This window comes from Schistocerca serialis, chromosome 12 (genome assembly GCF_023864345.2).
Source record: "Schistocerca serialis cubense isolate TAMUIC-IGC-003099 chromosome 12, iqSchSeri2.2, whole genome shotgun sequence".
NCBI lineage: Eukaryota > Metazoa > Arthropoda > Insecta > Orthoptera > Acrididae > Schistocerca > Schistocerca serialis.
The window spans coordinates 134,018,737-134,032,489 of NC_064649.1; the positions used below are offsets into that span (position 1 = coordinate 134,018,737).

At 41.1% G+C, this 13,753-nt stretch overlaps 1 protein-coding gene across 1 annotated transcript in view; it reads left to right on the top strand.

The window, feature by feature from the left end:
* Positions 1-13,753, top strand: part of LOC126428046 (intermembrane lipid transfer protein Vps13) — a 487,343-nt gene that overhangs the window by 153,354 nt on the left and 320,236 nt on the right. The window contains exons 24-25 of the mRNA XM_050089923.1: positions 1,122-1,275; positions 3,176-3,344. Coding sequence (XP_049945880.1) covers positions 1,122-1,275; positions 3,176-3,344 — 323 coding nt within the window. The remainder of the gene's footprint in view (positions 1-1,121; positions 1,276-3,175; positions 3,345-13,753) is intronic.

Sequence of the window (13,753 nt, forward strand, 5' to 3'; positions counted from 1 at the left end):
TGGATATTCTATTGAACTGAACTGCATACAGATTTTAAAGAAATCTGTGAGGGACGTAGGAGGAAAGTATGGTCAGAGGGAGGAGGGGGAGGGGGGGGGGGGCAAGAATGGGGAAGAGGGGAGAGACAAGGTGGAAGGGTTGAGTTGGAGAGACAGAGAGGAAGAGGTGAACACAGAGGGGCAGAGAAGGAGCTGGCTTCAATATAGGTGTCAAATGCCTACTCAGGTAAAGCTGCGGGGGAAAACGTTATTTGTAATAATATTAAATTTAATTGTTTATTGACCAATACCCAAACTCAGATTGTCTCCCTAGACCTCGAATGACAAAACTTATGTAACTATAATAAATTTAATTTTTTTATTACTGATAAGAAATACGAACATCCTCGTCCTCTCACTAGACCTCAAGTGACATGACTTAATGTAGTTCCGATAACATTAATTCGTTATTAACAAATAGCCACACTCTGATCCTGTCCCTATGTCGACAGCTCAAGAATGAAATGAATCTTATTGGTCCACTGGGGCTAGTTGCATTGATATACGGTGGGTAGGGGAGTGGTGGTGACCTTGAATCTGGGCCATTATTCCCAAGGTCAAGTGTAATTTCGTAAAAAGGAAGGATGACCATGAATCTGCACTACTTTTTTAACAAAGTAAGAGTCTGTAACATTGTATGGTGGGAGTTTTTTACTGTCACTTAAATCACGTGATGGCCGGCTCAGTGTATACAGCTTCTATTATGAGGGTACTGCCATCAGAATAAAGTGTCACTTGGGCTCTCTTCATGAAATGTAAGACAATATGTGTGTGTTACGTACAAATTGTAATTACTTAACTCTTAGAAATTGAATTGATTATTCACTTAATATAGCATTGTATTATTATCGTTGTTGTTGCTATTGTTTTCTGTCTTACTAGTGTGAATTTCACAGCTCAAGAATTTGACATTGTACTTTTGTCTTTCCCTTGTTTGTTTTTAGAAGTTCCAGTTATGCTACAAAGAACTTTGATTCATTATGCAAATTTTGGATAAAAATTAAGTAATTAAAAACACGGAATTACTTACTTACGAGAAAGGTACGTTTTGTCTTGTTACGGTACGGTGTATTCTTGTGCAGGGTGGCACTGGACATCTCCGTGGACAAAATAGTCAGAGAATGTGTGCTGCTGCAGCCCATCTCGCTCGTCCTCGCAGTCAAGAGGAACCTGTCAGCCGGCTGGTACAAGAACGTGCCCGACCTAGAGCTCCAGGGCCGGCTCGATACTGTCCAGGTGTGTGATCTGATGTACAGTGAGACTGCCTACAAACCCGGACAAAATAGGTAGCGATTGGGCAGCACTTGTCAACAGTCCAATTCCACATTGGGGTCCGCAACCCTTCTTGCATCAGGGGCCCTGCCCCCTCCTGCACCAGGGTGAAAAGAGGGGGCAGGGGGGGCGCCTTCTTGCACTGGGGAAGGAGGGGGGGGGTCACCCCCTGGCCCGTCTCCGCATCATGCACCCCTTTTCCTTTTGTAAATATTACAGGGTGTTACAAAAAGGTACGGCCAAACTTTCAGGAAACATTCCTCACACACAAATAAAGAAAAGATGCTTAATTTACATGTTAGAGCTCATTTTAGTTTCGTCAGTATGTACTGTACTTCCTCGATTCACTGCCAGTTGGCCCTATTGAAGGAAGGTAATGTTGACTTCGGTGCTTGTGTTGACATGCAACTCATTGCTCTACAGTACTAGCATCAAGCACATCAGTACGTAGCATCAACAGGGTAGTGTTCATCACGAACGTGATTTTGCAGTCAGTGCAATGTTTACAAATGCGGGGTTGGCAGATGCCCATTTGATGTATGGATTAGCACGGGGCAATAGCCCTGGCACCGTATGTTTGTATCGAGACAGATTTCCAGAACGAAGGTGTCCCGACAGGAAGACGTTCGAAGCAATTGATCGGCGTCTTAGGGAGCACGGAACATTCCAGCCTATGACTCGTGACTGGGGGAGACCTAGAACGACGAGGACACCTGCAATGGACGAGGCAATTCTTCGTGCAGTTGACGATAACCCTAATGTCAGCGTCAGAGAAGTTGCTGCTGTACAAGGTAACGTTGACCACGTCACTGTATGGAGAGTGCTACGGGAGAACCAGTTGTTTCCGTACCGTGTACAGCGTGTGCAGGCACTATCAGCAGCTGATTGGCCTCCACGGGTACACTTCTGCGAATGGTTCATCCGACAGTGTGTCAATCCTCATTTCAGTGCAAATGTTCTCTTTACGGATGAGGCTTCATTCCAACGTGATCAAATTGTAAATTTTCACAATCAACATGTGTGGGCTGACGAGAATCCACACGCAATTGTGCAATCACATCATCAACACAGATTTTCTGTGAACGTTTGGGCAGGCATTGTTGGTGATGTCTCGATTGGGCCCCATGTTCTTCCACCTACACTCAATGGAGCACGTTATCATGATTTCATACGGGATACTCTGCCTGTGCTGCTAGAACATGTGCCTTTAGAAGTACGACACAACACGTGGTTCGTGCACAATGGAGCTCCTGCACATTTCAGTCGAAGTGTTCGTACGCTTCTCAGCAACAGATTCGGTGACCGATGGATTGGTAGAGGCGGACCAATTCCGTGGCCTCCACGCTCTCCTGACCTCAACCCTCTTGACTTTCATTTATGGGGGCATTTGAAAGCTCTTGTCTACGCAAGCCCGGTACCAAATGTAGAGTGTCTTCGTGCTCGTATTGTGGATGGCTGTGATACAATACGCTGTTCTCCAGGGCTGCATCATGGATTCCATGCGACGGAGGGTGGATGCGTGTATCCTTGCTAACGGAGGACATTTTGAACATTTCCCGTAACAAAGTGTTCGAAGTCATGCTGGTACGTTCTGTTGCTGTTTCCATTCCATGATTAATGTGATTTGAAGAGAAGTAATAAAATGTGCTCTAACATGGAAAGTAAGTATTTCCGGACACATGTCTACATAACATATTTTCTTTCTTTGTGAGTGAGGAATGTCTCCTGAAAGTTTGGGCGTACCTTTTTGTAACACCCTGTATATTAATTCTTCATGTGACGTACTTCATTTGTTTGTATTATTGCAGCTGTGCATAGCTAATGTGGACATAAGTTTTCTGAGAAAATACCTTTTCTTTTTTAGGTAACTCTAAGCCAAGAAGATTACCGTATGGTGATGCGTGTCCTGACAGGAAATCTTGCTGAGGGTCAGCCTGAGCAACCGAAGCCGACAGTCAAAAGTAAGCCATCTCAGACAGACTGGGAGTTTGGTGGAACGTCCCGAATGGATCAGAGGCCTACCACGCTCAATGGTAAGAGTCTCCCAGTAATATTAATTACTTACTGTCGTGTGATTTGGAGTAGTCCAGGTTTTCTGTGTCTGGGACTGATGGGGGGGGGGGGGGGGGGGGGGGGGAGTTGACTACTTATCATATTTGGCTATTCAATGATTGTCAGTGCCAAGTGCCAACTTTTAAATTTAAGTATGACCCACACTCTCAGCCGCTTATACCATCTTTGCACACGTGGTGAAAATGTTGGAAGTACCTTAGAGCTGGTAAACTAGGATGCAAGGTCCTGCAGTGAAAGCCACTGGACTTTCAGAACGACACTTTATTAACAAACCAAGTTACAAACAAATTAATGGGGCTACCCCACTGCAGCAATTAAATCTTTGCTAAACTATATATGCTGAATATTATAGATTTTAAGCCATTAAGACTTTCCTCAAGATACAGTTTATGTCCACTAGCTCACAGCGGCAATTTCTCTTTCATGATGTAACGAAACTGTTGTTACTTGGGGGTGACAGTGAAATTTTGCTGTGGGCGAAAATTTTCAGCATCGAAAAGAGATTATTTGATTTAAACAAAAAACCTCAAAAATTTGCTGTTATCTTGTGTTCCATAGACATCAAGAAACGTGTTATCATGGGAGTGTTTCTTACTGATCACACTGGCCTCCAGCACTCAAAGAATTACTTTCAGACAAATGCAATTGTTTACTACTAGAACAGTTTCCAAAACATTACACTTTAGTAATTAGTTCTGCAGTGACACTTACATAGTTCAATTGGTTTCTTCTACATATATTTGTTTGGTGTAACTTGGAGTAATCTGCTTGCTGTTGCTGCTGCTGAAGTAGTCGTTGCCTCGGTCCATTTCATCTGCTAACTGTATCAGGTTACATGAATTCCATTAAATAATCCAGGTACCAAGTCATTTTATAGTGGTTTATTTATGACAAGCTGCACCATTTCTTCTTAGTGGGAGCCCACTTTACATAACAGGCTACATAGTCACAATACTGTATTACAACAATTACATTATTGCACAGACGTGCGACACAGTGGTTGCATCTCAAATGACCATTTCTCTGAGTTGACCTGGTGCATCTACTTGCTGACAGCTTGTTCCGAGACTGTCACGAACATCGCAAATGTTAATGAGATCTGGGCAATGTGTTGCCTTACATGATTGTGTCAGTGTTATAATGGACACTATAAAAAACATATGGAAGTTACAGGTTGTATCGTCACTACTTTATTTAATGACATGTTCCATTTTATACAGCATCAGATTAATCAAGGTTAATGAAAACAGTTCATATGTAGGTGCAGAGTCAAATATCTTATACGTCAGACCATGGAAACTTGTGGTTGATGTATAAGATGTGTGACTCCATTCGCATGTATGACATGTTTTCTGTGACTTTGATTAATCTGATGATGTATAAAATGAAACACATTATTAGAGAAAGTAGTTTCCACACAACCTGTAACTCATTTTTGTAATGTCCATTGCAGAACTAATACAACCTTTAAATAATGTAAAAATGGACACATGCCATTTAAAAATGACTTCACATCACACCTGTTATGATTTTAAATGGTAGCTTTTAACACTACCTAATGGATCTAGCCAGTGTGTGTTGCAGGAAATGTCAGTTTGTGATAATTCATCTGTAAAATAAATTATTGGGAATACGTTGTGGGCTATTTTACTTGCTTTTCTTATAGGCTTTTGTATGTTAATTGATAATTTCCAGGAAGTTTAATTTTTCTGACAAAAATTACTTCATAATTATTCAGAGTGACAACAGTGCCACTGTGTGTGTGTGTGTGTGTGTGTGTGTGTGTGTGTGTGTGTGTGTGGTTTTTATTTTTTTGTTTGTTTGTTGAAACCTGTCAGAAATGCACAGACTTTATTCATCCAGTACGTATTTGAGAATGAGACCACTTAGTGACTTCCAACAAACTTTACACACAATTTCCAACTTGTTCAAAACTTTCTCTCACTGATACCTCTCCTCCTCCCCCCCCCCCCTTTCCTCCCCCTACACACACACACACACACACACACACACACACACACACACACACACACACAGATTTTCAAAGGAAAAAGTTGATCGCTTACACAATTTGCGCTGCTCATACAGTAAAACGGCAGCATCAGGAATGATGTTTTAATTTATTACGTCTCTACTAGTAACGTCATTCACAATAAAATTTGGAACAGTATCCACATATGCCGCTGTATCGACCTGCAAATTTAAGTCATAGTAAGACACATACTTTGGGAAATATGATGTCATAAACATTGAGATGCAAGATAAACTATCTTTAACTCAAAATGCAGAGCAAATCACCTGTTTATAATGGAATGTAACCTGGGTGGTATTTTGTATGGCTTCAGTGTTCCATTTCCCGTGTGCGATCTGTAACTCTGTGATATTTTAGATCACTAGCATTATTTAACCCTCCACTAGTTGTGCCACCTTCCGTACCATTAGTAGTCACTGCAGACTCAGTTCACAAGGCAGTAAATGTACATTTATAACTAGAACTTAACCAAAGTAATCCATACTAATATTATAAATGTGAAAGTAACGTCATCTGTTATGTTTTCATGACTAAAGCACTGAACAGATTTTGATAAAATTAGGTCTAGAGATAGCTTGAACACTGACGAAGAGCATAGGCTACTTTAGAAAGTATGTAGTAAAAAATATTTGTTAATTTGAAGAATATAAAATGAAATAGGGAACAATAATTATTCTTTTTTGAAAAAGCTATTTACTCTTCGACTTTTGAACTTTACCCTGTTTGTGAAAATGCATTTATTGTTTCATATGTTCTGCATAATATGATTCAAAGCGATAAATACAACACATATTCAATCCTCTATGTGTTCAATCCATAGCTACTAATATTGTAAGCACGAAAGTAATTCTGTTTAAGTTTTCTTAACTGAAGCTGCTGAACAGATTTCGATGAAATTTGGTGAGAGAGTTCTTGAACCTGGTGGAAGAACATAGACCACTTTACAAAGTGTGTAGTGCAAGATATTTATTGATTTGAAGAATATTACATGCATTAGGAAAAAACTTACTCTTTGAAAAAGCTATTTACTCTTTCACTTTTGAACTTTATCATATGTACAAAAATACTTTTATTGGGTGATATGTTCTGTGTAAGATACTCAATATAGTGCTTATAAAATTCTCAACACATTTCATTCATGCATTCGTATCAATACCAATGCTCTTAAATGTGAAAATAACTCGATCTACTGCTTTTTCACAACTCTGTCCCTGAATCAAGTCTGATGAGATTTGATATGGAGATAGCTTGAATCTTGAGGAAGATCATAGGTTACCTTAGGAAAGTGTATTAACTGTTTGAGTATTATCAACATTTTTAAATACGCTATACATTTGTGGGATGCAGACAATGCTGGTGCGATGGTTGGTGACTCTTAGTGTTTATATATATCATTCTGTGACAGTGTAATCCAATGTTACTGTGTGCATGGTTTATGATAGTAAGATGCTATGTGGTTGGAGACTTGCTGTGGAGATACAACAATAAAATCCAATGGTAAGCCCGCAGATTTAAAATTATTACCTCAAGTCTTGAAAACGTAAATCTGATTTAGTGCATCGGTCAAAGAGAGCTCGAGTTGAGTTGGTTACTCTAACACAACAAACCTCCGAACAATCTCTTGTCCACTGGAATGTGGATGCAGATCATCACGTGGCCTTATGAGCTTCAGAGACATTAGAACAATCACAACCTCAGAGATGCTTGAAGACTCAGACTTTTAAAACTTTGAATATAGCTGCTAAGGTTCAGTGACCGTGCCAGAATTATATTGTAACAAATAAGCCCTCGGTCACAGATATTTAATTTTGACTTAATATTTGTGACTGAGGGCTTATTTGTTACAATATAACTCAGACTTTTGGTGAGGCTGGATTTGATGATTGACTATGTTAATCATAAATTAGTCATTTTAGTGGGACAGAGAAACAATGTAGCAGTACAATGCAATGAAACTGAAAGGATAAATGGTTGGTATGTGTTGCTCTTGTGACAGAATCTCACATCCAATACTAATTGCGCCAGTATAATCCCAATAAGCTCTGACTCTGTACAAGTGTAATGAATTGAGGTATCTTTTAAATATAATTAGAAAATATAATGCATGCTTTGAGATTCAACATACAGCAAAATGACCAGACAGTCGTTCATTATAGGCTTGTATACAGGCACTGCATAGGTTTTTATATGTATGTCTTACACCACTGTATACAGAGAGCCAGCTTACTTGCTCCCCGTCAATCAGCATAACGAAAATACTGATGTGTGAGCACACTCACAGGTGACAGCTAGTTGTGAATATATAATTTACTATGTTAAATTTTAATGGAATCTCGAACTCACATGCATTCTGGGACGGTGTCGTGAGGTAACAGGCACAGAAAATCTCCTTGTCCAATGCAGCTGTCTCATTTGTTAGCAGCAAGAATTATTAAGGAATTGATGTTTCCAACATACAGTCCGCCATCGGTGAGCACATCTTGCGCTGTTGTAGATAGCGCACAATTTATCCCACATGCCTGCACCTCCTTTTGTGTTGTTGTAAGTAACTGCCATTTCTGTTTTGCAAAGATATTTGAACCCTCTTGATGCTTATTTAGCTTTGCAGATTCAATTGGCAATTCCATTCCACAAAAATAAGTAAGCAGTGCAGTTAATTGATGTGTACCTAACAGAACACTGCAACTTGTACAGAGTAACACTACAATAACAGGAGCACCTTAGAATAAACAGCTTTAATATGTGTGTAGCAGTTTCTCTATTACCATTTCATGTAAAGTCAACGGTGCAAATTATGTCAAATGGCATTGCTTGCTTGGGACTATCAGTCCATTGACCATTCCACCACTGCTGCCCTTGTCCAGATGAAACAAAGGAGCAATGTATTAGTGTCAATTGCAGGAAGGTACTCTGGTGATGTAATTCCTAGGTCCAGAGAGATTAAAAGGAAAGGAAAAAATACATTCGTGCAGGCTGCAAGTCCATGTGCGACTACTGCAGGGTAAATAAGAATTGTGTTGCTCTCCTTTTCTTGATGTTTGCTGGGGTACACCTGCTAGTCAGTTCCACCCAACAGTGTTCCAGCAATTTTCATAGAACCTCACGTCATTGCACATGGGTGGGTGCTGAAAGAGAGTGTTAATTGCCCGAAAACCACTTGAATGACATAAGCTATTGAACTTTCTCTGTTCACACCTCCTTTAATAACACAATCGTGTATACTAAGCGGATTGACAGACTGTTTTGTACTTATGATGCGTATGTAGCTTGGGCAAAAGCAACACAAGAAGTTAGTTGTATGTTTTGACAATGTTGACTGGAATACTCTCTTTCAAATTCTAAAGGTGGCAAGGGTAAAATACAGGGAGCGAAAGGCTGTTTACAATTTGTACAGAAACCAGATGGCAGTTATAAGAGTCGAGGGACATGAAAGGGAAGCAGTGGTTGGGAAGGGAGTGAGACAGGGTTGTAGCCTCTCCCCAATGTAATTCAATCTGTATATTGAGCAAGCAGTAAAGGAAACAAAAGAAAAATTCAGAGTAGGTATTAAAGACCATGGTGAAGAAGTAAAAACTTTGGGGTTCGCCGATGACATTGTAATTCTGTCAGAGACAGCGAAGGACTTGGAAGAGCAGTTGAACGGAATGGACAGTGACTTGAAAGGAGGATATAAGATGAACATCAACAAAAGCAAAACGAGGATAACAGAATGTAGTCGAATTAAGTCGTGTGATGATGAGGGAATTAGATTAGGAAATAAGACACTTAAAGTAGTGAATGAGTTTTGCTATTTGGGGAGCAAACTAACTGATGATGGTCGAAGTAGAGAGGATATAAAATGTAGACTGGCAATGGCAAGGAAAGCATTTCTGAAGAAGAGAAATTTGTTAACATCAAGTATAGATTTAAGTGTCAGGAAGTCGTTTCTGAAAGTATTTGTACGGAGTGTAGCCACATATGGAAGTGAAACATGGACGACAAATAGTTTAGACAAGAAGAGAATAGAAGCTTTCGAAATGTGGTGCTACAGAAGAATGCTGAAGATTAGATGGGTAGATCACATAACTAATGAGGAGGTATTGAATAGGATTGGGGAGAAGTTTGTGGCACAACTTGACTAGAAGAAGGGATCGGTTGGTAGGACATGTTCTGAGGCATCAAGGGATCACACATTTAGCATTGGAGGGGAGCATGGAGGGTAAAAATCGTAGAGGGAGACCAAGAGATGAATACACTAAGCAGATTCAGAAGGATGTAGGTTGCAGTAAGTACTGGGAGAAGAAGCAGCTTGCACAGGATAGAGTAGCATGGAGAGCTGCATCAAACCAGTCTCAGGACTGAAGACAACAACAACAACAAGCCAATTCAAAGGTCATTTGTCACAGCATTCCTTTTAACCGTGATCTTTTTTTCGTTTTTCCTTGTCTTCTAAACATCTTTAAAGCCTGCCACCAGGGACAAACGGTTCCACACAGCAGCTGGAGACACTCATTCACCATCATGTTCTGTATAAGTAGTGGGTTCAAGAATCTCTCTCTTGTGCAACATATTATAATAATATCTCCCACAGTGGGCTGTCCTGACGCTTACTACTAAATGTTATGAACATCATTCATCAAAAAATTTCTAAATATGTTGTCACATTTCAATATTCACCAGTGTGAGAGCACTTAGTGACTTCTAACAAATTTTAAGTGTAATTTAAATCTTTGTTAAACTTTTTCTCGCTTACATGCATAAAGTAAATATTTAACTCGGTAAGTCATTTATAATCAAACATTTTGAGATATTTTGTACATGGGAGTTCAGCTATTTAAAGAACAGGGGTTTGCTGGTAATACACTGATAAACCAAAAACATTACACTGAGGTGACAGAAGGTCATGGGATGCCTCCTAATATTGTGTTGGATCTCCTTTTGCACATTGTAAAGAATCACTCAGTCCCAACAAATCGTTGGAAGTCCCCTGCAGAAATATTGAGCCACGCTGCCTCTACAGCCATCCGTAATCCAATGAAACAATAAGTTTACTGTTACCAGCCACTGGTGATGTTAACACTAAACTTGTTGTTTCATTTGATGTCAGCAACAGTAATGGAAAACCTAAAATGTTCACATTTGAAGCCATCCATAACTGCGAACATGTTGCCAATGCAGGATTTTGTGCCCAAACTGGTCTCTAGATTATGTCCCATAGTTGTTCGGTGGGATTCACATCGGGCAATCTCTGTGGCCAAATCATTTGTTCGAATTGTCCAAAATGTTCTTCAAACCAATTGAGAAGAATTGTGGCACGGTGATATGTTTGGGAACATGAAGTCCATGCAGGTGGTCTCCAAACAGTCAAACATAACCATTTCTACTCAATGATCAGTTCAATTGGAGTAGAGGACCCAGTCAGTTCCGTGTAAACACATCCCACACCATTACGGAGCCACCACCAGCTGACACAGTGCCTTATTGACCACTCGGATCCCAGCTGCGTGGAGATTGCGCCACATCGAACCCTACCGTCAGCTCTTGCCGACAAAAGTTTGGACTCGTCTGAGCAGACCACGGGTTTTTAGTCACATAGTGTCCAACCGATAAGGTCACGAGCCTGAGAGAGGCAGTGCAAGTGATGTCATGCCGTTAGCAAAGACAGTCATGTCGGTCGTCCGCTGTGTAACCCATTTGCACCAAAGTTTGCCTCACTGCCCTAATGGATACATTAGTGTAGGTCCCACAATGATTTCTGTGGTTATTTCACGCTGTGTTGCTTGTGTGTTGGCACTGAAAAATACGCAAACGCCACTGCTCTCGGTCATTACGTGAGGGCTGTTGGCTACTGGGTTGTCGGTGTTGAGAGGTAATGCCTGAAACTTGGTGTTCTCGGCACACTCTCGATCTCAGAATATTGACTTTCGTAACACTTTCCTAAATGGAATGTCCCATCCGTCTATCCTCAACTACCGTTCCGTGTTGGAAGTCGTGTGGCTATAATGGCATCAGAAACTTTTTTTTTTAATCGCAGGAGTAGAAATAACTGCACTACCAATGCACTGTCCTTTTATACCTCGTGTACACGATACTACCGCCATCTGTTTATGTACGTATTGCTCTCCCACGATTGTCATCCCGGAGTATGGCCACTGCCCACTGCAAAACAGAATGCCACCTAGTGGCATTGTAGGCACTTGACACATAAGGGAAGTACAGGGTTATTACAAATGACTGAAGCAATTTCACAGCTCTACAATAACTTTATTATTTGAGATATTTTCACAATGCTTTGCACACACATACAAAAACTCAAAAAGTTTTTTTAGGCATTCACAAATGTTCGATATGTGCCCCTTTAGTGATTCGGCAGACATCAAGCCGATAATCGAGTTCCTCCTACACTCGGCGCAGCATGTCCCCATCAATGAGTTCGAAAGCATCATTGATGCGGGCTCGCAGTTCTGGCACATTTCTTGGTAGAGGAGGTTTAAACACTGAATATTTCACATAACCCCACAGAAAGAAATCGCATAGGGTTAAGTCGGGAGAGCGTGGAGGCCATGACATGAACTGCTGATCATGATCTCCACCACGACCGATCCATCGGTTTTCCAATCTCCTGTTTAAGAAATGCCGAACATCATGATGGAAGTGCGGTGGAGCACCATCCTGTTGAAAGATGAAGTCGGTGCTGTCGGTCTTCAGTTGTGGCATGAGCCAATTTTCCAGCATGTCCACATACACGTGTCCTGTAACGTTTTTTTCGCAGAAGAAAAAGGGGCCGTAAACTTTAAACCGTGAGATTGCACAAAACACGTTAACTTTTGGTGAATTGTGAATTTGCTGCACGAATGCGTGAGGATTCTCTACCGCCCAGATTCGCACATTGTGTCTGTTCACTTCATCATTAAGAAAAAATGTTGCTTCATCACTGAAAACAAGTTTCGCACTGAACGCATCCTCTTCCCTGAGCTGTTGCAACCGCGCCGAAAATTCAAAGCATTTGACTTTGTCATCGGGTGTCAGGGCTTGTAGCAATTGTAAACGGTAAGTCTTCTGCTTTAGTGTTTTCCGTAAGATTTTCCAAACCGTCGGCTGTGGTATGTTTAGCTCCCTGCTTGCTTTATTCGTCGACTTCCGCGGGCTACACGTGAAACTTGCCCGCACGCGTTCAACTGTTTCTTCGCTCACTGCAGGCCGACCCATTGATTTCCCCTTACAGAGGCATCCAGAAGCTTTAAACTGCGCATACCACCGCCAAATGGAGTTAGCAGTTGGTGGATCTTTGTTGAACTTCATCCTGAAGTGTCGTTGCATTGTTATGACTGACTGATGTGAGTGCATTTCAAGAAGCACGACATATGCTTTCTCGGCTCCTGTCGCCATTTTGTCTCACTGCGCTCTCGAGCGCTCTGGCGGCAGAAGCCTGAAGTGCGGCTTCAGCCGAACAAAACTTTGAGTTTTTTTACGTATCTGTAGTGTGTCGTGACCATATGTCAATGAATGGAGCTACAGTGAATTTATGAAATCGCTTCAATCATTTGTAATAGCCCTGTATATAAGCAGAGCACAGGTGAATGGTGACTCATTCTAGTGGTGACAAGGGTCACAGATGAGGAGTTCACAGGTGTAAACAACTTTAACACAGGACAGTTTCATGTAAAGCGTAGTTGCTACTCAGCATACAACGGAGATGCTGGGACGCAGAAAGGCACGACAAAAAGACTGTCAGAAAGCACAGATTGTCGTGGCCTGGTGCTTGGGGACAAATGTGAAACTGGTTGCCTGTTTGCATTAATCTCTGAAAACACTGGTCTCTTGAAAGAAAGTGAGGACGAGGTCACGATGTTAAACGTTTAGATATTATTCCGATGTTAAAATTTGACTACCTGTTGTCCGTCTGGAGGAAAAGATGGCCGTGCCATCAGCACTAATTTGTAACGCCAGTACCCTTAGTAGCATCACATTTCAGTTGCATTTTGAAAGACGGGAGCTCTCATCTTTACTGTAATTTCTACTGTTAAATCTGTGTTATTGAGCCAAATTGTATTAGTTCATAAATTACAGGGGTCAGACATACGTGTGAAAACACTGTGAGGAAGACATGTTTGAACATAAATGCAGGTGCTGGCTGAGCCTGCGGGTGGCACTTTTGTATTTGGCCACGAAAGGCCACTGTAAAATCTCCTCAATATGTTGCAAGTGTGGGTCATGGTCAGAACACTGTTATGTGTAGTTGTGAATGCATTGTGTCAGAGCTTAGTGAATTTGAATGACCATCCAGGTTTATGTTTTTTGTGATTTCCTTAAATCACTCGGGGTAAATACTGGAACGGTTCCGTTTGAGATTTCCTT